Source organism: Hyla sarda, chromosome 4, assembly GCF_029499605.1.
Source record: "Hyla sarda isolate aHylSar1 chromosome 4, aHylSar1.hap1, whole genome shotgun sequence".
Classification (NCBI taxonomy): Eukaryota; Metazoa; Chordata; class Amphibia; order Anura; family Hylidae; genus Hyla; species Hyla sarda.
In genome coordinates, this window is record NC_079192.1 from 53,260,250 (window position 1) to 53,284,776 (window position 24,527).

Below are 24,527 nucleotides of genomic sequence, written 5' to 3' on the forward strand. Positions count from 1 at the left end.
CCATAGTCTTTGAAGTCTACTGCAGTGCCTCGTTTCTTTTCTATACGTCTATCATACCGGTTTGTTGTGCCTATACCACCACCCTTTTCCTCAAATGATATGATTATTAGTTTAGAATGTTTTGTTGTATGTTCGTTTTATTGTCATCCGGCTAAGCATCCATTAAATGTAAAAAAAAAAATAAAAAAAAAAAAAAAAACATATAAAAAGGTGAGAACAAAGCGATTTGGAAGCCTGGAAGCAGCAAGCTATGAAATGCACAATGATACGCTGTTATTACTGTACACACCTGGAAGGCAGAAAGAAAGAAAAAAAAATCCAGCAGCCAGATGGCACCAGCCTTCCAAAGACAAATAATTTATGTTTCCAGACGCGTGGGTTATTAATATGTGATAGTTTATCTATTAGAGATCTATATTTAGCATTCAAATTTAGGCACAACTGGCCTGTATCCAGGACACCACAGTGTACGGTGTATTGTACAGAATGATTTTTGTGTCGGTGGTTGGGAGTCCTTGTAAAGGGAACATTAGACACATGTTTATGTATCGAGATCAAAAAGTTGTATTATTTGAGAGCAACCACTCACTCACTCATCTGAATGGGAGACATGACCAAACCAGCCATGCCAGAACTTTACCCTTTCAGAGCAATACACGCCTGATCATCGAGCTCCATTATTTAGACCATGTGGTTTATTGGTGCACTATATTTTATTAAACTGCACCCTCGTGGTCAATGGCCTCAGAGAAATCAATCATGAACATAATAAAATGATAGCACAGTGGTGGCAGACTTCAAGAGGTACCGAAGGGACCTTATGTTCTCGAAGGCATTTCCGGGTTCTCTTCATTGACAGATCTGTCTGTCATTAGGACCTAGTGATGTCTGCTGAACTACAAATGCAAGCATTTCAAGTTGCTGTGGTATAAAAGGGTTGTATCTTCAAAAGGGTTGTCACACTGGTGGCATACAGATAGGGAATGCCACTAAAGTACTACGGGCAGAGGTCTCACAGATGTGACTTCTACCAATGGTTACAATGAAGTAGTAATAGGAAGGCTGCTGCCACCTCATCTACACATCCGGGTATCCAAAAGTGGTCTACGCTGAGACAACCCCCTTTTCTAGTTCGGTATATGTATAGCCAAGGGACAACTTTTATGCCAGTCATTACATCTCAGACCGGGCTTCTTACTATATTTTCTTAAAACGAAAGCTAGGTCTTAACCCACGTTACAATTTTAATCGTGGCCCTTGTGTTTGGGATCTGGGTTTCTCAGAAACTGGCATAAGGAGCTTAACAAACAATGGTATATTCTTTTAAAAGGGAACACATTCAATTAAAAACATTTTAAGGCAAAGTTTGTTATACACATCACGTGTCCCATAGATGGTATAGGGTTAACAGGACGAGTCTCATGTCTGATCAATATTACCCAAGAAAGGCTATTAATATAAATAGTAAGGGCCATGTGCATCAAAAAGTAAATCATTGATCGCCCGTAATGGGATAAGTACAAATACTTTCAAGACTTCAATTCCAAATCCTAAATCTAGTTGATAAGGACGTCATGGACACCGTTTCATACCAACCAACGCGTTCAAGAATAAGAAGAAAACACAAGAAGTGTCTCATCTACAATATCTGGAAACTAAGAAATCTTATTTATCCAGCACAGATTGAAGCCTACATGGAGGGCAGTTTTAGGGCCAGTCCATCTGGAAACTTAATATTTCCATGGGTTTGCAAACCACCTGTGAAAACAATTTCATGTTTAGATCATGTGGCCTACAGCTTCTTCACACTTAACCTTATGTTGCTTCCCAACAGGGCTACTTCAAAGGACAGCCATTAAAGCAGATGGTCATTGTCGCCTATTTGGAACTGGCAAGACCTGCAGAACAGCCAGTAATATCCGAAAAACAAACAATCCCCAATTACCATCTATTCTGCATATGCACATCTCTTATTACATACAACTGTGTTTCCTATACTTCACTGTTATTAGCTTGTGGTGGGCCTCAGGAAATTACCGAGGGTCCACCAATGCCCCATCACAAAAGCACTATTCAGAAACGTGATGTCCTCTGTGTTGACATTTAGTGGTCGTATTTGAAGGGTAGTATTCTAGCTGTATAAGCCATTTACAAGTGACAGCCTTAGCTTAATATATAAATTGGGATGGGCAAAAGGACTGATACACTGTCCCAAGAAGTTGCGTTGTTGTCACAGCCAACCTCATGCAGGCATGGCACAAGGCTGTGGGCAAGTTGAAATGGCCTATAACCGGCCATAATATTGTATCCAGGACAAACCAAATGGCAGGTTGAACGTATAACATGGAAGGGATGTCCATTGCCCTTGGGCAAGACTGACTCAATGGATCAATGGACTTTGCCATAAGCTCTTGCAGTTTTAATAGAACGCTGCCAATGGAAAAGCTGACAAGTTGCCTATAGCAACCAGATTACTTCTATTTTTCAGAGGCCTTTCTAAAAATTAAAGGTCTGATCGGTTGCTATAAGCAGCCGGGCAACTTCTCCTCTGCTCAGGTTTTGATAAATTTCCCCCATTGGGTATAAAGAGTGTCATAGGTTAAAAACCTACCAGATCCATAGTGATTACAGAGTCTATGGATTCCAGCAACATTGTCGGGATTGGTCGACACATACTTGGATCTATGTGAGCATGATGGGACCAGATGCCTATTGGTCCTGGAGTTTAAACTGGTGATACTCGGGACCAACATACCCAACTTTCCATACATGGATAGTCACAGTTTGAAACAACAACATTCCCATATGTTCTCTAGCACTACATAAAATGAAATGTATAATCGGCTATGACAGTAAATGAACGCATGAAGCCGACACACGTCATAGAGTTTTATAATTAGGTGTCCAGGTCCAGAGACGTCACCGTAAAGCCACCCTGAGGCACAGAACTGTGAAAGGTTTGGCAGACGCCATCTCTTCAGCCAACAGGTTGAGATAAGCAAGACAAATTATCGACGTATGCGGAACACCAGCATTTAATCTGATTATTTAATGAAAATCAGACACATTTGTAACACGCGGCTGGAAACAACAGAGCAAACGTTCAGTCACCTAGAGCTGGAGAGGAAGACCTGCCGGAAACAGAGCATCACCAAAATATCCACGTCAATGTTGCCGGGCACAGAGAGCATTTTTATTACATTAACTCGTCTTGTTTTTAGACACACACGTGTCAATGTGTCGGGGCGCCGTCAAATGGAAACACAGCAAAACTGGCACAAAATATGCAATTTTTTCTATTAATGGTGTCTTCGCAAAGTAGCCACCTTCACAGTCTAGAAACGTTAAGTTCTGGAGTTCATATCCATAGAATTTATACAGAAAGGGTTAATGCTAGGAATCTACTGGGTTCCTATTAAGACAGCATCATACAAAGAGCAAACCACATAGGCAACCACCGATCTGAGGCTCTTCTGGAATAAAAAAGCAAGCTGGGACTTACAGTTTATCAATGACTATTGCTCTAAGGCAGTGCTTCCCAAACAGGGTGCCTCCAGCTGTTGCAAAGCTACAACTCCCAGCATGCCTGGACAGCCAAAGGCTGAACCCAGATCTATTATGAACAGCATGATCCATCTCTTATTATAAGATACAGTATGTGCTGGTGTATGTGTCTCTCTAAGGCAGTGTTTCCAAACCAGGGTGCCTCCAGCTGTTGCAAAGCTACAACTCCCAGCATGCCCAGACAGACGAAGGCTGAACCCAGATCTATTATGAACAACATGATCCATCTCTTATTATAAGATACACTATGTGCTTGTGTCTCACTAAGGCAGTGTTTCCAAACCAGGGTGCCTCCAGCTGTTGCAAAGCTACAACTCCCAGCATGCCCGGACAGCCTTCGGCTGTCCGGGCATGCTGCAAGTTGTAGCTTTGCAACAGCTGGAGGCCCCCTGGTTGGAAAATAGATGTCTAAGGTGTAAGGCCTATAGCCTTGGCTCTTTTCGTTACATATGTATAAGATGGGTGTCTATTCATAAGCTTGGTTTGTGAGTCTAGTCTTAGCTTTGCACCTGCATAAATAGGTACAGGCAAATCAGATAGAGCAAATGGATAAAGGATGCAAAGACATTAAGGAAAGATCCGAGAGATAGAGATAGATAGATATGAGAGATAGATAGATAGATATGAGAGATAGATAGATAGATAGATATGAGAGATAGATAGATAGATAGATATGAGAGAGAGATAGATAGATAGATAGATATGAGAGAGAGATAGATAGATAGATAGATATGAGAGAGAGATAGATAGATAGATAGATATGAGAGAGAGATAGATAGATAGATAGATATGAGAGATAGATAGATAGATAGATATGAGAGATAGATAGAGATAGATGGATAGAGAGAGAGATAGATATGAGAGATAGATAGATAGATATGAGATAGAGAGATATGAGAGATAGATAGATATGAGAGATAGATATGAGAGATATGAGACAGATAGACAGATATAGGATAGATATTTTATGGTTTACAAAGAGCTCCCCAGTAACACGAATGGAACAAGTTACAGAGCCTGACACAGCAAAGTTGTTCATCCCCCAGACTGGGTTTCTAATGCAGTCATGGAACATTACAAACACTTTCCGGACCCATCACTATGTCTAGTGTATAAAGATACAGGCTACAAGAAAGGAATAGCTTTAAAAAATAAAAATATTCTGCATGCTTGGTTCCTAATACCCAAAAGCTATAATGAGAGACATACACAGAACTACCAGCAAACAATTCCATGAGCAAAGTTGAACTACATTAACCAGAATAACCTATAGAAGGAAAGGTGCGCTTAATTTGACCTAAAGGGGTGATTAAACCTTGTAGTGCAACTATCACAACCATGATTTTAAACAATGTAACAGGAGAACAAACCACTAAGTAAAATAAAGCTATAAAGAGAAACATAATACAGATACTAGTTTTTTGGATTTTTGTTTGCTGCACTAAAACTCAAAATAAAAATAAATTACATAAATGAATAAATAAATACATTGAAAATAAAACAATTATATGTATATATCATTAAAAGGATAAGATAAACTCCTGGCTGGAAAGTTGCACAGAGAGGCAGCCATTCAAGTCACCTATTGTACAAGTATGAAAACATAGGAACCGAGCAGGAAACTCTGATAGAAAACATATGTGCTGAATGGATCACACTGCCCTATACTCCATCAAAGAAAAGGAAAAAACTAAAAATCACAATACTCAATCACCCTCACAATGCTATTTTGTCTTACACTAAAACATATATAAAATAAATATAAACATATATATATATATACACACATGGTCAACAAAGCCTAATACTAACAGCAAACAAACACTCAGACTTCTATTTAAGTTTAAAAAAGACAATATTTACCCAATGGAAACGTTGGGATTCTTTGCACTGAAGTCTTCTCCTTTATCCTTTCCGAAGATTAAGAGTTCAAAAATAAATAATAAAAAAAAAAGTAAGACAAAAAAAAAAACGAAAAAAGTTTTCTTTCGTCCCCCAACTTCCAAAAAAAGCTCTAACCCTTTAATTCCCTTCCCAAAAGGTAAAGATCAAAAACAAAAAACAAAAAGATAAATATCAGGCGGAGGAGTAGAACTATTTTTCTTGAAGAAATAAAAAAGTTCTTAAATAAAAAAATAAAAAAATAAATAAAAGGGAGGGAGGAAAAAAATTATTTTAAAAGGAAAAGAAGGGAAAGTTTAATTTAAACCATCTGGAGCCCCCTTGGATAAAATGTGGACAGTGCGCAGCGCCTTAAGGAGATCCAGGCAAAAAGGGGGTCAGGTAGGGGGGGGGGGGGGGGGGGATAACAAAAGTTTTAAATAAGTTTTCTTTCCAATTATTTATAAATGTATCTTGAAGAGAGGAGGTTTAGGAAAACAATGTATCCGGCTGTGCTAGGAGGGCATGAGGCAGTAGTGTATCCCTCCAAGTGTGCAGGATTCCTTGAGCATGGAGAGAAGTGAGGCACAGCTCCTATTCAGACTTAACAATACACAGCGGTCCCATCCCCCATGTTCCCTACAAGAATTCGCAGCCCCTCCCAGGCAGGGTTCATTTACACAATCCCCTCCCAGCCTCTCAGATTTCTCCCTGTGCACACTGGGGTTTGTAGTTTACATGTCAGGCTCCCTCCTCTCTCTAAGGCTGTATTGACTAGGAATACACATAGGTTGTAGTGTAGATGTCGGTATATAGCTCTATATCGTATATGTATTTAGAAGCATAGAACGCGTCGGCAGATAAGAACCATTTGGCCCATCTAGTTTGCCCAATAAAGCTTTATATTATGTACATCTATATACCGCTCTATATACTGCTGTACGTGTCTCTCTAAGGTAGTGTTTCCCAACCAGCTTGCCTCCGGCTGTTGCAAAACGACAACTCCCAGCATGCCCGGACAGCCGAAGGCTGTCCGGGCATGCTGGGAGTTGTAGTTTTGCAACAGCTGGAGGCACCCTGGTTGAGAACCACTGCTCTAAGGTTCAAAGCACGCTAGACTGATTCCGTGCCGAAATTTGCAAGGCAAATCGGCACCAGGAAATCTCCTCTATCTTCTGTGATCTGCAGTTGCAGATTTTAAAGGGGTACTCCGACTTTTCGAATCAACACATTTGAAAATGACTTCTATATAAGTGTGGTGTCCCGGTACCGTATTACATACCGTACCTAGTGTAGAGGTCCCCAAAGTCAGAGTAACTACGTTCAGGTAGGGTTCCTCAGGTGGGACAGCCCCTAGTCGCCTCTCTTCAAGTCTAATTCTCTAATGTTAATAAATGTATATGTTTGATAATAATATATATTTTATAATAATGTATAGTACTTACCTTGTTTGGCGTCGCAGGACCTTCGGTCATGTGACCATGTTTATAACCTCTATGGTATGTTGGAGGACCTTTGGAGGTCCTTGGGTCACATGTTACCCACAAGCCTTTGTAATGGTGATTGACATCAGTATGGACCAATTAGCACTAGTCCAGCCCCTGCCCATAGAAGGGAGCTGAAGCCAATAATCGCTCTCTTGGGTTGCTGCTCTCGTGGATGCCGGACTAGCAGGACGGATCTGCGCAACTTTCAAAGACACGCTAGGCCTGAAAACCTACCAGCTAGAGATGAGCGAACTTACAGTAAATTTGATTCGTCACGAACTTCTCGGCTCGGCAGTTGATGACTTATCCTGCGTAAATTAGTTCAGCTTTCAGGTGCTCCGGTGGGCTGGAAAAGGTGGATACAGTCCTTGGAAAGAGTCTCCTAGGACTGTATCCACCTTTTCCAGCCCAGAGGAGCACCTGAAAGCTGAACTAATTTATGCTGCAAAGTCATCAACTGCCGAGCCGAAAAGTTCATGACGAATTGAATTTACTGTAAGTTCGCTCATCTCTACTACCAGCCTCAGCTGAACCAAAACCGTGAGTTCTAAACTACCCCCGCTAATGCTAGCCTGACTACTGGACCGCAACTAATCCCCTAAATCCAGTGGAACAGCGCATGATACTTAAAGGGGTTGTGCGCTGCCCCGACTTTCAGAGCTGTGCTCACAGCGTCCGGAAGCTCATTACTCCGAATGCTGTGTGCGGGCTTCTGTGTTCGCAGCCGCCGAGCGTGACTTCACGCCCGGTCTCTCGCGACGTCTCGCCCGCCCCCTCGTGATGTCTTGCCCGCCCCCTCAAAGAAAGTCTATGGGAGGGGGCGTTGACAGCTATCACGCCCCCTCCCATAGGCTTGCATTGAGGGGCAGAGCGTGACGTCACACGGGGGCGGAGGCGTGATGTCACACGCCGTCGGCCCTGTGGTCGCCCGTAATCAGATCCAGAGCGAACACGCTCCGGGGACTGATTACAAACGGGGTGCGGCGTGCAAGATCACGGGGGTCCCCAGCGGCAGGACTCCCGTGGTCAGGCATCTTATCCTCTATCCTTTGGGTAGGGGATAAGATGTCTAAGCACCGGAGTACCTCTTTAAAGACTCTAAATGCTAAAGTCCCAACCTTTGTCAAGGTTGTCAAGGAAAACAGTTTTTATGCAGAGACTGTTCTGTTATTGAAGCTTGCAGAAAATCTTCAGTAAAAGTTAATCCTGTTTCTGAAAACTCTCTCGGTTGTGGACAATCTATTATTATCTACCTCCCTATCGCTCTTGGGAAGGGTGGTGGTAGGACAAGCATTACTGAGGAGCCCTCACCCTGGCATCACGAATAGCAAGGGTTAACAAACACCCTTTGATTACCGCACAGCTATCACATAGCTTTTTGGCGTCTCACGAACAGGATACGGGTGTGTGCCTCCAGCTGTTGCCACCAAGTAAAGTGTACTCCCCCTGTGTTACAAAGCACCATATAAGTGTACGGAAGATTGCGTATGGTGCCGCGTGCAGAGAGCACACACGAAAAGTAAGGGGGGGGGGGGGAGATGAAAATTTTATTGCTGCAGAAATGTGTAAAGTGAGAAGTGAATGCATGCTACGATCCTCTGGTCCGGTCAGCAGTGCAAGAGTTAACCCCCTGCCAGAAAAGCGCGCAAAGAAAGCCCGCACTGCGCCACGACCCACCCCTGGGCGTGGCTGTCAAGTGAGCGTATCACAGCCGAAAGGGAACTTGAAATCACAGTCGTTGTTTCTGGGGGGACAGGAAGTCGGGGCTGCAACGATGATGTCCTTCCGGCCGGCAGCCATTTTGGCGAAACCCAGTATAAAGGGAACCCTGCACAGTGACCTCTTCAGTCTGCACAAAGGAGAGCAGCAAAGGTACAGTCATGGCGGAGAGCAGCGTTCCACATGGCATGCGCCCCAAGATGGCACCGGGACAACGGAAAGTTGCGGCGGTCGCAGCCCAACTGTTCCACGATCTTGCCGACCGTTTGCAGCGGTTGTCATTGGATGAAGAGGGGGCCTGCAATCTTCCCCCACTGCCTGATGATGACGACGGCTGGCTGGAAACTCCTCCAGGAGACACCGTAGGGACACCTGGAGCTCCTTCACCGGTGAGACTGTCCCCTTACCACTGGACATGGGGCTCGTGGGCTGAGATCCCGACGGAGGAATCCTCTGTAAGCACACCATCAGAGACTGCCTTCTCTTCCTCCACTAGCCCTGAGCAGGAAGTACCCTTGTCCGCCTTGCAGAGTGCATGACCACGCTCACCAAAATTGCCCCAATGGGTCTTTGGGGATGAACCTGACTTTATTCAGTACATGCATGACGTTCTTCAACCCCTGCCTGGGAAACCCCTTCCATCGGTTCCTAAGGCACAGCAGGAAAGAGCCCGTCAGGAGGCCGAAATAGCCGACTTGATGGACAAGCTAAAGGCTTGACACAGAGAACTTTATGCCCCCAAGCATGTGCATCTGCCTCATAACGAGAGGATCCACTACCAGGAGAACACCAAAGAGATGGAGGGACTCTTCATACGCATGTGGGACCATTCCCGAGAAGGGGAGAAGCCCTTGGAACGTCGTAGAGCAACAGTGGCCAAGTTCGACAAGGTCAGAGGTTACGGTACCCTTCTTGATTGCCACACCGGCTATACCATCCTCGTAAACCGGCGAGCTGTACAGAGGCCATATCTCCACAAGAAGTTCCATTCCCTGGAGGTGGGTGAGATAGTGGAGTACACCCCAGTCCAGGGCCTGCGAGGAGAGTGGGCTGCTGCAGTCACCAGACCAGCCGCTCCAACCCATTTGCCTTTCAAGTACTTTCCTTCTGATGATTGGGAAGCGGAGCCCTTCCAGCTGAGGACGAAATGGCCTGCTACTCATACCTCCACCTACGAACTACAGCAGCAGCCGACTTACTACAGCAGCAGCCACTTCCTTATACCTTCAACAAAGTACCCTGGCCTACTCCTATCCAGGAGGTTTGGCCTCGACCGCGGGTACCAACCTAAGTATCTAGGCCTACTCCTGATGTGGAGGTTTGGCCTGCTCACCAGGTACCGACGAACGTGCTGCGGTCCACTCCCGACGAGGAGGTGGGGCCGAATAAACCAGCACCAACTGTTAGCCTCAATCCTACAGTGTCACACTCTACCCTTACTAATGTGGTGTGGGAGAGCCACATTAACTCTTTGCCTGCTCGTGATTCTGAGAGGGGTAGAGGCTCTAGCGAGGAGCAGGACGACATCGCAAGAGTTTCATTTAAGATGTGACACTTACCTTTTCTTCAAGTTTTTTTTTGTCTTCACAGACTTTTCTGCAACAGTTCAAGAAGTGTGCCTAGCAGGACTATGCTAAGACTGTTCAAGTTGTAACGTAACCATCAAGCTTTTGTGCCTGATCCTTGGACCAAGAGACTCCTAGCGGTAGGAGATTCGTAAGTGTGTGCCCGGCTAGAGCTGGTAGCCGTGAAGTTTAGACTCTTAGTGCAGGTGGACTGCTGATCCTTGCACGCTTGTTTACGTGTATATACCTCAATAGTAACGTGACATTCTTTACTAAAAATGCACTTATCAGGTGAATGCACCTGAACCCTGTTGGAGTGTTTAATAAATGTTTATGCTAATGTGACTAAATGTAAATGGTCATTGTACACAGAAAATTTGCCTTATCCACGTGTACATGGAAAAATTTGTGTTGTAGTAGTTGTGTCGGTCTCAAAGGTCCATTCAAGGGAAACTACCTCTAAGGTATCAAGACTGACCTTACACATAGTACTGTACACATAGTACTTCAAAAAATACTCACTTAAGTGTACTTACCTCACTTAAACTTAGTGCACCAAACAAACAACAAAAGTATCTCTCACTTAAGTAAATGTTTTAGGAATTGTAGCCTAATGTCATTTTCCAATTCCTGACACTGTTACGTACACTAACTCTCTTCTCTCTTATACGTGTGCGAAATGCCCTGCCTGGCCAGTAGGTGCTCTTGCGAGCTAAAAATAATACATGTAATTAAAGGTAACCTAGGTAAGGTTTATCTGTTGTGTTCTAGGGATAAGAGCGTGTAGCCAATGGACCCTAGTAGCCAGTTTTATTGGTAGAAAGCCTCAGGCAAGCCAGTAAAGTTTCTAGTGTACTAAACAGGTAGCTAACATGGCAAAAATATATAGTGAGATTTAAATTGTCTAGTGAGCTTAGGAAAAAATGTTATAGGATGTATCTCATGTGAATAATATCATCCTGTTACTAAATTCATGAACCAACCAATCCTGTTCATGAGTTTACCCAAACAAATGTATGTTCCTCAAAGAAAATGTTAAGTAGCTTTATAATGTTGTACCCGACCTTCACTTTGTCCCTCTGTCTTAGGGGACAGACGTCGAGGCCGACTTATTTTAAGTAAGGGGGTTTGTGGTGTCCCGGTACCGTATTACATACCGTACCTAGTGTAGAGGTCCCCAAAGTCAGAGTAACTACATTTAGGTAGGGTTCCTCTGGTGGGACAGCCCCTAGTCGCCTCTCTTAAAGTCTAATTCTCTAATGTTAATACATGTATATATTTAATAATAATATATATTTTATAATAGTGTATAGTATAGTATAGTATATTATAGTTAATAATCTCTATGGTATGTTGGATGACCTTTGGAGGTCCTTGGGTCGCATGTTACCTACAAGCCTTTGTAATGGTGATTGACATCAGTATGGACTAATTAACACTAGTCCAGCCCCTGCCCATATAAGGGAGCTGAAGCCAATAATCTCTCTCTTGGGTTGCTACTCTTGTGGATGCCGGACTAGCAGGACGGATCTGCGCAACTTTCAAAGACACGCTAGGCCTGAAAACCTACCGGCCTCAGCTGAACCAAAATAAGAGTTTAAAATTAAAAAAATGTAACTCCAGAATACCCCTTTAAAATTTGCAGCATGTCAATGGGGAAAGGTAAAATCTGCAGCAATCCTCCTCAAAAAAGTGGCTCCTATATTTTGCTACTAATTGACTTAAGTGGCGAAATCCACTGCAGAAAATCTGCAGCAAAATCTGCAGCAAAGTATGCATGTGTGAACTTATTCTTAAGGCAAAGTATTTATTTGGTTCTTTTGGGCAAAAACTCCCAAACGTCCAAACTGCCACACAATGTTTTTTTTGGCGTTTGGGAGTTCCAAAGGATAGGGGATAAGTTGCATGATCGCGGGGGTCCAGCCGCTGGAGACTCATGCAATCTGTCATTCCGCACCCACCTTTGTTAGCTCTCCGCAGCGATGCATGCACCAAGTCTGAAGCGTGACAACCACGGGGCCGGAGTATTGTTACGTCGCGGCTCCGCCTCCATGTGACTTCACGCCCTGCGCCCTCAATGCAAGTCTATGGGAGGGGGCATGATGGCCGTTGTGCCCCCTCCCATAGAGGGGGCGGGGCTTGACATCACACGGGGGTGGAGTTGTGACGTCACAATTCTCCGGCCCCATGGTCGTCACGCTTCACACTTGGAGCCTCCAGCGCTGCGGAGCGCTAACAAAGGTGGGTGCGGAATGACAGATTGCGGGGGTCCCCAGTGGCTGGACCCTGCGATCATACAACTTATTCCCTATCCTTTGGATAGGGATAAGATGTATTAGGGCCGGAGTACCCCTTTAAGTTGCGCTACACAGCATAGCACTTAGCACGGCAGGGGGTTACTGTAAATCAGGGATCTATACAGATTGCTGCTTTACTGTATATTCTTGCTAGGCAGAAAGTATAAAATGTATATCTTTTGCCCAAAATGAGCTGTCCCTGTGGCTGTTTAGCAGTGGGACTCCCATCAGAATAGTGTATATACTATTGTGGTGTCCCAGCACCAGTGGCTGTCCTGTGGCTTTGGACTGTCTTGGGCAGCTTGGCAGCACAAGGTGTTGGGCACAACAGAGTTCTACAGTTAAATCAATTATGTGTGAATTATAATGTCAGATAATATATTTTCTTAAATTAATTCTATTATTGTTATATGTATACGGCAACCCCCCGACATGCGATGGCCCCGACATATGATAAAATAGACATACGATGGCCTCTCAGAGGCCATCACATGTCGATGTCAGCATCGACATACGATGCTTTTATATGTCGGGGACATCGCATTAACTGCTATCCGACAGCGCAAAATGCTTAAGCTGCTGTCGGATAGCAGTTTAAGCATCCCGGGCAGGTTCGCTTACCTATTCCCGCTGCTCCGTGTCCACTTCGCGATCCTCCAGCATCTTCTGCATCTTCTCCAGGGTCCGGGCCTCGCTTTCCGGCGTTGTTATTACGTCACTACGCACGCCGTGCCGGCGCAGCAGCATAATAACGTCACCAAAAAGCGAGGCCCGGACCCTGCAGAAGATGCGCAAGACACCGGAGGATCGCGAAGAAGACACCGGAGCAGCGGGACAGCAGCGGGAGCCCCTGGGACAGCATCGGGAGTGGTGAGGACCTGGTCCGGAGCGGCGGGGAAAGGTGAGTACAGCTTCTTATACTTTACATTGCACGAATCCCTCAACATACGATGGATTCGACAAACGATGGGTCGTTTGGAACAAATTATCATCGTATGTTGAGGGACCACTGTATATGTTTTATATGTGAACTGTACCTTTAATTGAGAGCAGGGAACCCCATGTGGCCCGGCCTTCCAATGGGAACCCCTAAAGTCTCCCCTGTATAGTGAGGTGTGGGAGAGGAGTTAGTCAGTTCACCCTAGTGTGGCTCCTGAGCAACAGCTTAGCTCAGGTGTGCTGTGTGTCGTGTGCTCTGAGGAGAGGCCTAGCTCAAATCTAATCTCTCAACTGGTCATCCTGCCAGGATTACTCGCAAGGAGGAAATTCATGCCCCTGTGGACAAGTCTTCAGTACCTTGACAGGACCCTAACTACAAGGACTCAATCTTCTGTCTCACAAGTCAGTATTAATCTGTTTGGTGCACCACAAGTCCCAGCAAGGCAACAGGGCTCCCAAGGGGTTACGCTGCACTCTCTCACCTAAAGCCAGCTGTACATGTATTACCATCTGCACCAGCTCAGTAAAGACAGTTATCCATAACCTTACATCGGTGTGTTCATTTACTCCCTGTGTCTGGCCCAGGAGAAGCTGTCTCCAACCTCGGACCGTGTATAGGATAACGGTTCCCTGGCGTCACGAAGTGATTAGGTATTCTTACTTAAACCCTGTGGACACCACACTATATAGCTGGACGGAGGTAAGTAGTTCTGCTATGCACCGCTGGATACTATACAGCCAGCGCAGGAAAGTAGTGATGCTTACCTCCTTACACTCCGTCCACCAGCTGCCCTGCATTTGACCCAGAGAGTGGCTCCCTGAAGGCAGTGAAAAACTGAAAAAGGATAAAAAAATTGGCATTTCTACACAGGTGGAAAAAGGGTCAGAAGAAACGCCACAGTTTTAGTTTTTTTGAGTTTTTGTCCTCAGGTTGTATGTGGAATTACAACTCAGTTCCATTGAAGTGAATGGAGCCAAGTTGTAATACCACACACAACCTGATGACAGGGGTGGCTCTATTTTTTAAATAAATTAGCTCTGTTTTTCTAGACCTGTATGATGTATGATCTGAGAGTTTCTCTCCAATCCAAACACATGGATGCCCAGCCGAGCTGAATGAGCATGTGTATGCGGCATTTAGGCATGGTTGAATTTGGCTGAAAGGAGTACTGTGGTGCAGGAACACTCAAGCCTGGGGCAAGGATTTTTGCGACCCTAGGCGAAAGCTAGATTTCCCTTGACCCTGCCCATTGGTTCCACCATTTGACACGCCCCACCATACTACTGGGGTGGCACACTGTAACAAACCCCTCCTCATGTAATCTCCTTACTACTGGGGTGACACACTGTAACAAACCTCCTCTTCATGTAATCACCTTACTACTGGGGTGACACACTGTAACAAAACTTCACCTCATGTAATCTCCTTACTACTGGGGTGACACACTGTAACAAACTCCTCCTCATGTAATATCCTTACTACTGGGGTGACACACTGTAACAAACCTGCTCCTCATGTAATCACCTTACTACTGGGGTGACACACTGTAACAAACCCCTCCTCATGTAATCTCCTTACTACTGCGGTGACACTGTAACAAACCTCCTCCTCATGTAATCTCCTTACTACTGGGGTGACACACTGTAACAAACCTCCTCCACATGTAATCACCTTACTACTGGGGGGACACAATGTAACAAACCTCCTCCTCATGTAATCACCTTACTACTGGGGTGACACACTGTCACAAACCTCCTCCTCATGTAATCACCTTACTACTGGGGTGACACACTGTCACAAACCTCCTCCTCATGTAATCACCTTACTACTGGGGTGACACACTGTAACAAACCTCCTCCACATGTAATCACCTTACTACTGGAGTGACACACTGTCACAAACCTCCTCCTCATGTTATCACCCTACTACTGGGGTGGCAGAGTTTTGCTGGATGGGTGGGTGCTTTGGATGCTGGCTAACCTTATTGCTGTGGGCAGATCGGCACCCCCATCAAGAGTTTGCTCTAGTTGGCGGCCAATTTTGCCTATAGGCAGAGCCGGCCCTGGGAACAATTATCCCCTATGCAAAGTGGGACCCTCCGCAATCTCCTGCACCCCGACAGTCCTCAGAAATGGAGCATGTCGACCCCCGCACAAATTGCTTGTCAACATGTCCCTTCCATGTATCTCTATGGGAGAGACGGAGACACAGCATTCGGGTATCTCCGACTCTCCCGTAGATATACATGGAGGGGGAGGGCCGACATGCTCCATTCCTGGCGACTTCCGGGGTGCCGTGCAGGAGATCCGTACAGGAACCCCCTGCGATCAGACACTTATCCACTATCCTTTGGATAGGGGATAAGTCTTCCTGTACCATGGTACTCCTTTAATTCCCATTGCTAACAGGGCACCAACATATTCTGGAACGCTGTACACAGAAGGTCCCCGCTGAGGCTCACAATCTAATCTCCACATCTCTCTCACACAGTCTTACAGAAAGTCAATGCGGGAGATTTACCAAAACCTGTGAAGAGGAAAAGTTTCCCAGTTTCCCATAGCAACCAGTTAGATTGCTTCTTTCATTTTTCAGAGGCCTTTTCAAAAATTAAAGAAGCGATCTGATTGGTTGCTATGGGCAACTCGGCAAATTTTTCTCTGGACAGGTTTTGATAAATTTCCCCTAATGAGTATGTATCTGGACTTTGGGAATTAAGCTGTTATAAATAGAGATGAGCGAACTTTTGAAAAATTCAATTTGGACGATTCGCCAAATTTTATGAAAAAATTTGATTTGGGTCGAATTTATCACTACAAGGCCATAAGATCTTCTAGTGCGGTGGTCTCCAAACGGTGGCCCTTCAGATGTTGCAAAACTACAACTCCCAGCATGCCCGGACAGCCGTTGGCTGGCAGTTGTAGTTTTGCAACATCTGAAGTGTTAGTAGTAGTAGATGGGCCTACTAGAAAATTGCTTCTCATCTACAGTCAGGGCTAGCGTTGAGGTGGGGCAAACCAGGCAATTGCCCAGGGCCCCTATCCCCCAGGGCCCCCGTCACATTCGGGACATCCCTGTTTCCCGAAAGATCTTTTTGGGGACACAAGGATGTCCCGATTACCTTTCTGCAGCCCTGCATTAACTTTAAAAATGCAGGGGCTGCCGGGAGGTAGTGCACGTAGTCACTGACGTCCCGTGCGTGCGCCCATAGGAACGGAGAAACGGAGCTTCGGAGCATTGTGGAGGAGGAAGTGCGCTGGCGGCCTGGTAATTTACCAGCGGCATGTCAGCTTCGGTGCTCCGACCACCGCTCCTCGCATCCCGGGACCTACTGCTATGACCTATAGGCCATAGCAGTAGATCGTGTCCCCTGACCAGAGGAGCAATGGACAGAGCACTGAAGTGGGGCAGTACACAGACATACAGCATCCAGCCATACACTGTATATGGCTGAAGGCTGTATGTCTGTGGGGGAACTATACCGCCAACCTAATGTGGGGGAACTACAACCTAATGTGGGGGAACTATACTGCCTACCTAATGTGGGGGAACATACTGCCAACCTAATGTGGGGGAACTACAACCTAATGTGGGGGAACATACTGTCAACCTAATGTGGGGGAACTATACTGCCAACCTAATGTAGGGGAATTATACTGCCAAACTAATGTAAGGGAACTATACTGCCAACCTAATGTGGGGGAACTACAACCTAATGTGAGGGAACTATACTGCCAACCTAATGTGGGGGAACTACAACCTAATGTGAGGGAACTATACTGCCAACCTAATGTGGGGGGAACTATACAGCCAACCTAATGTGGGGGAACTATACTGCCAACCTAATGTGGGGGAACTATACAGCCAACCTAATGTGGGGGAACTATACTGCCAACCTAATGTGGGGGGGGGGGGGGACTTATACTGCCAACCTAATGTAGGGGAACTATACTGCCAACCTAATGTGGGGGGAACTATACTGCCAACCTAATGTGGGGGAACTAGGCTGCCAAAATAATGTGGGGAACTAGGCTGCCAACCTAATGTGGAGGAACTATACTGACAACCTAATGTGGGGGAACTATACAAAAATATAAAATTGTACTATTCTGATCCCTATAACTCTTTTTCTTTTTGTATATGGTGATGTAAGAGGGGCATTTTTTGCGCTGTGATTTGTAGTTATCGGTACCATTTTTGTTTTGATGGGACTTTTCAATTGCTTTTAGATATTTTTTTTATGGTATTTGAAGTGACCAAAAATGTGCAAATCTGGTTAGTGCACTATTACGACTTTTGGGGCCACACTTTTGATTTTTGCCCAGGGCCACTCTAAGCCTAAAACCGGCCCTGTCTCCAATGTCCGCCATGCAGGGAATCCACCGGACAGAGCAGATGAACAAAAAAGCTAAGATATCCCCTACTCATGTGTGAACATAGCCTTACAAGGTATTAGTAGGTTCAGGGCTGGAGGCCTCCCATAGTAATGGACACCAAACACTTCTGTAATGACAATCCCCTCACTGACTGGAGGAATGCAGGGGAGAGGAAAGTGTTAATGCAGTCCACCTTTTGGCATGATTGATTTCTAGGTGAGAACCACTTTCCTTCCATCTACAGCCAGATCCTGGGTAAATATTTGCCATGGATAGAAGCCATCTTGTACCGTGACACCTAATTCCTGATTTTCCACATACATTTTGCAGAAGTGTCATAAGAAGACCGGTTGTTTTTTCTTTAAGTAAATATTGAATTATATTAAATAAGGCAGCATAGAACTATCTCATATCTATCTATTTATCTATCCATCTAATATCTATTTATCTATCTATCTCATATCTATCTATCTATCTATCATATCTATCTATCTCTCATATCTACCTCATATCTATCTATCTATCTATTTCATATCTATCTATCTCATATCCATCTATCTCTATCTATCTCCTATCTATCTCATATCTATCTATCATATCTATCTATCTATCTATCTCATATCTATCTATCTATCATATCTATCTATCTATCATATCTACCTCATATCTATCTATCTCATATCTCTATCTATCTCTATCTATCTCCTATCTCTCTCATATCTATCTATCTCATATCTATCTATCTCATATCTATCTCATATCTTTCTATCTATCTCATATCTATCTATCTATCTCATATCTATCTATCTCATATCTATCTCATATCTATCTATCTATCTCATATCTATCTATCTATCTCATATCTATCTATCTCATATTTATCTATCTCATATCTATCTATCTCATATCTATCTATCTCATATCTGTCTATCTATCTATCTCATATCTATCTATCTATCTATCTATCTATCTCATATCTATCTATCTCATATCTATCTATCTATCTATCTATCTATCTATCTCATATCTATCTATCTCATATCTATCTCATATCTATCTCATATCTATCTATCTCATATCTATCTATCTCATATCTATCTATCTCATATCTTTCTATCTATCTATCTCATATCTATCTATCTCATATCTATCTATCTATCTATCTATCTCTCATATCTATCTCATATCTATCTATCTCATATCTATCTATCTATCTATCATCTATCCGTCTATCTTTAAAGGGGACCTGTCATCACTTCTATGCTGCCTGAACCACCAGTCATCAGGGTGCTCCCCGACAGCTTCTCCTCACCCCACTAGCTAATATTAATAAATCTAGCTATACCCACTATCTATCTATCAAGAAATCTATCAATCAAGACAAGTGAGAAGATACCACCAGGGAGCACCCCAATGACTTGTGGTTCAGGCAGCATGAAAGTGATAACAAGTTCCCTTTATTAAAATGTGGCTTATTTAACAACTTCAGTGACAAATCCCTGTCTATTAAACATGAAACACTTGTAGTTCTGTGATCGATTATTTAGAATTTTCAATCCAGTTATAAATAAATCCCTAGGAGAAAGTTCACAGAAGGGGTGTCCATGATGAGAGGGACTTCTTTCCGTGCCCCCTAAACAGCGCCAGCATTGTACATTGGCTGTGCTTCTTTCAGTTTGGCCCCATTAACTTCACTAGGGATGAGCTGCAATACCGGTCATAACCCATGGACAGGATTGGCGCTGTTTCTGGACAGAAAGCTCTTTCAATACCAACCACTAGCAGAAATGATGAGTAGCTAGAATGGTACCAGATCTGTAATAGAAAATACAAGTAGCCTAAAATAAGGTTTTTATCTATTATACCTACATTTCGAAATATAATATATTTGATCTTAAAAAAGAAACGCAGAACTTGTGGTCGTATTTGCTGCTCATGAATTCATGTTATGGATTTCCTTTCCCAATACTCGTGGGAGAGTTGAATTCTTCTTCTTCATTCGTTCCATTCAGGCCTCAACCTCACCAGGGAAGTACATGAGATACCTCCCTAAATCCATCATCTCCTGTCCACATGACATGACCAGATGGAGCTCTGGGTAACGTCTTCACCTTCTGGTGTCCCTGGAGGGTCAGCTGTACACTTTCTTTTCCCCTTCTGCTTTTCCAGTGAGAACATCTGAGGGGTCTTACCGCTGTGCACAACATCAACAAAGATTTCCCACCTCCTGCTTCTAGGTGGGAACAGCTGAAAATCCATGCCAGGGGGGGATTTCTAAAGGGGTGTAGGGTGTCCTTAGCTTTGGTATCCAAATATAACCCTACATTGTTCTATTAAGTTCTTAAAGGGGTATTCCGGCCCTAGACATCTTATCCTCTAGGCAAAGGATAGGGGATAAGATGTCAGATTGCCGCGGTCCCGCTGCTGGGGAGCCCCGGGATCGCCGCTGCGGCACCCCGCTATCTTTACAGCACAGAGCGAGTTTGCTCTGTGCGTAATGACGGGCGATACGGGGGACGGAGCAGCGTGACGTCATGGCGCCGCCCCTCGTGACATCACGGCCCGTCCCCTTAATGCAAGTCTATGGGAGGGGGCGTGACGACCGCCGCGCCCCCTCCCATAGATTTGTATTGAAAGGGGCAGGCCGTGACATCACGAGGGGTGGAGCCGTGACGTAACGATGCTCCGGCCCCTGTATCGCCCGTCATTACGCACAGAGCGAACTCGCTCTGTGCTGTAATGATAGCGCGGTGCCGCAGCGGGGATCCCAGGGGTCCCCAGCAGCGGGACCGCGGCGATCTGACATCTTATCCCCTATCCTTTGGATAGGGGATAAGATGTCTAGGGGCAGAATACCCCTTTAATGGTTGACTGATGTTTCGCAGTAGAAATTTTTGCCAGTGGTCTCAAATTGTGGCCCTCCAAATGTTGCAAAACTCCAACTCCCAGCATGCCCGGACAGCCGTTGGCTGTCCGGGCATGCTGGGAGTTGAAGTTTTGCATCATCTGGAGGGCCATAGTTTAAGACTACTTTTATTCTGATGCCATATTGGAGTCGGGAAGAAATTTTTACTTCTAGTATGAGGGTTTTTTGGCTTCCTCTGGATCAACTCAGTAGGGACTCATTAAATATATAGGTTGAACTTGATGGATTCTGGTCTTTTTTCAACCTTATGAACTATGTTACTAACCTTCTGCTTTTTCTACCTTCATTTAACCCCTTAAGGACTCAGGGTTTTTCCGTTTTTGCACTTTCGTTTTTTCCTCCTTACCTTTTAAAAATCATAACCCTTTCAATTTTCCACCTAAAAATCCATATTATGGCTTATTTTTTGCGTCGCCAATTCTACTTTGCAGTGACATTAGTCATTTTACCCAAAAATGCACGGCGAAACGGAAAAAAAAATCATTGTGCGACAAAATCGAAAAAAAACCGCCATTTTGTAACTTTTGGGGGCTTCCGTTTCTACGCAGTGCATATTTCGGTAAAAATGACACCTTATCATTATTCTGTAGGTCCATACAGTTAAAATGATACCCTACTTATATAGGTTTCATTTTGTCGCACTTCTGGAAAAAATCATAACTACATGCAGGAAAATTTATACGTTTAAAAATGTCATCTTCTGACCCCTATAACTTTTTTATTTTTCCACGTACGGGGCGGTATGAGGACTCATTTTTTGCGCCGTGATCTGAAGTTTTTAATTGGTATGATTTTTGTTTTGATCTGACTTTTTGATCACTTTTTATTCATTTTTTAATGTTATAAAAAGTTACCAAAATACGCTTTTTTGGACTTTGGAATTTTTTTGCGCGTACGCCATTGACCGTACGGCTTAATTAATGATATATTTTTATAGTTTGGACATTTACGCACGCGGCGATACCACATATGTTTATTTTTTTTTTTTTTTACACTGTTTTATTTTTTTTATGGGAAAAGGGGGGTGATTCAAACTTTTATTAGGGAAGGGGTTATTTACTTTTTTTTTGCAGTGTTATAGGTCCCATAGAGACCTATAACACTGCACACACTGATCTCTCATCCTGATCACAGGCGTGTATTAACACGCCTGTGATCAGCATTATCGGCGCTTGACTGCTCCTGCCTGGATCTCAGGCACGGAGCAGTCATTCGTCGATCGGACACCGAGGAGGCAGGTAAGAGCCCTCCCGGTGTCCGATCAGCTGTTCGGGACGCCGCGATTTCACCGCGGCGGTCCCGAACAGCCCGACTGAGCAGCCGGGATACTTTCAGTTTCACTTTAGAAGCGGCGGTCAGCTTTGACCGCCGCTTCTAAAGGGTTAATACCGCACATTGCCGCGATCGGCGATGTGTGGTATTAGCCGCGGGTCCCGGCCGTTGATTAGCACCGGGACCCACGCGATATGATGCGGGATCGCGGCGCGATCCCGCTTCATATCACGGGAGCCGGCGCAGGACGTAAATATACGTCCTGCGTCGTTAAGGGGTTAAAGGGTTACTCCAGTGGAAAGCATTTTATTTTTACATTTTTTTTACAGATTTTTTTTACAGATTTGTAAATCACTTCTTTTTAAAAATCTTAATCCTTCCAGTACTTATCAGTTGCTGTATGCTCCACAGGAAGTTGTTTAGTTCTTTCTAGTCTGAACACCGCGCTCTTTGCTGACACATCTGTCCATTTCAGGAACTGTCCAGAGCAGGAGAAAATCCCCATAGCAAACCTATCCTGCTCTGGACAGTTCCTGAAATGGACAGAGGTGTCAGCAGTGATCACTGTGGTCAGACTGGAAAGAACTACACAACTTCCTGTGGAGCATACAGCAGCTGATAAGTACTGGAAGGATTAAAGGGGTTATCCAGGGAAAAACTTTTTTTTGTATATATCAACTGGCTCCAGAAAGTTAAACAGATTTGTAAATTACTTCTATTAAAAAAATCTTAATCATTTCAGTACTTATGAGCTTCTGAAGTTAAGTTTGTTCTTTTCTGTCTAAGTGCTCTCTGATGACACCTCTTCCCCATAGCAAACCTCTTCTAGACTGGGCGGTTCCCGAGACACGTGTCGTCAGAGAGCACTTAGACAGAAAAGAACAACCTTAACTTCAGAAGCTCATAAGTACTGAAAGGATTAATATTTTTTAATAGAAGTAATTTACAAATCTGTTTAACTTGCTGGAGCCTGTTGATATATAAAAAAAAAGTTTTTTCCTGGATAACCCCTTTAATATTTTTAAATAGAAGTAATTTACAAATCTGTTTAACTTTTTGGCACTGGAGTGCCCCTTAAAAGCTGTTTTGATGACAGTCTTCTTTGCTCAGATGAGACAACGGACAACGTCTCGAGAGATTTCCCCTACTACGTTGTCCAGACACGTCAAAAAGTTTAGATGTTGTCCAGACATGTCAAAAAGGTTAGATTACAACAGGTCTCAGTCCTGATACCCTCGGCGGTTGTAAGTAAAAACCATCTGAAGCACATGGTAGCGCTCTTTACTACAAAGCCAAATGCCCGACCCGTTTTGAGGAGCTCCATCTATGGAGCGCATAAGTCAGATTGAATGGCCAACCGGGGCTACAGTTAGCGTCACCCAGTTATAACTCATGGACTTGATGCTGTCTGGACAACATGTCAATAGTTAATATAAATGACTTCAACTAGCCACGTCACGGCCACCTGTAAGTAGTGGGTCCCTAAGATCCCTAGCATAAAATGGCGTAGCACTGAGTGGCGACCACCACCGCCCCAACACCAGTGCCCACAGGGGGAATGACCCACTGGCAGAGCAGCCCCAATGCCACTCAAAGCAGTCCCTGGGCAACGCCTCCCCACAGACACAGCGCCGTGGCAACAATGAATGCCGCACAGCACTGCACCAGTGTAAACAGGTGTAAAAACTCACTTACCATGTGCTCCCAGTCAGAAACTGGGAGACTGCCAGAAAGAATGGGGCCCTATGCAGCTTCCTGCTAATTTATATTGGCCTTGGCTGAGGGGGGGGGGGGCAGAGTGCAAATTATTTTTGTGGGGCTACATCAAGGACTCGGTGTATTCCACTGCCCCCCCCCCCCCCCCCCTCCCCACAGGGATCTTATCAACCTGAGACAACGCATCACTGAAAAATGGAATCCGTATCCAAGCATCTGCTGGCTGCTTCTGGTCAGAACTGGACCACCATCTAGATGTCTGCCATGTCACCAATGGAAATCACTTGTAACATTTGGAGTGTGTATATAAGACTTGGATACATGGTGTGTCTTATAATATTTTTGGTATGTTCTGAGGCAATAATTGTGCACCATCCTTTTTGAATCACCCTGTCTATGGGTAATTTTTTACAGTTTCCAAGGAAGCAGCACGATAATGTGACATGCGGGGGTGCAATGTAGGGCAGATGTTTTAACCCTGGGGGCAGATGTTATTAACCCCTTCTTGTCGTGAAGCTAGGGCGTGGTTTAGCCTTAACCACCCGAAGGTAATACCGCTGGTCCTAAGCTAGGCACGAGCTTGAAGACACCGACGCCAAGTTATGGACAATGGTAGCTTTACTGAGGGTAGACAAGTTATACAGTCTATGCAGTACAGACAATATCCCAAGGAGGGGACACAGGGGGACCTTGCAGGCTTGCTGGGACTTGAAGTATGTAGAGACACTTTAGTGCAGGCCACAGTGACTATATAGAAGACTTGACTTGACTGACTTGACAATTGACA

At 44.5% G+C, this 24,527-nt stretch overlaps 1 protein-coding gene across 1 annotated transcript in view; it reads right to left on the reverse strand.

The window, feature by feature from the left end:
• The window catches only part of FGFR1 (fibroblast growth factor receptor 1), a 115,141-nt gene extending 91,403 nt beyond the window's left edge, over positions 1-23,738 (reverse strand). The window contains exon 1 of the mRNA XM_056570946.1: positions 23,720-23,738. Coding sequence (XP_056426921.1) covers positions 23,720-23,722 — 3 coding nt within the window. The 5' untranslated portion in view covers positions 23,723-23,738. The remainder of the gene's footprint in view (positions 1-23,719) is intronic.
• Between the last annotated feature and the right edge of the window lie 789 nt (positions 23,739-24,527).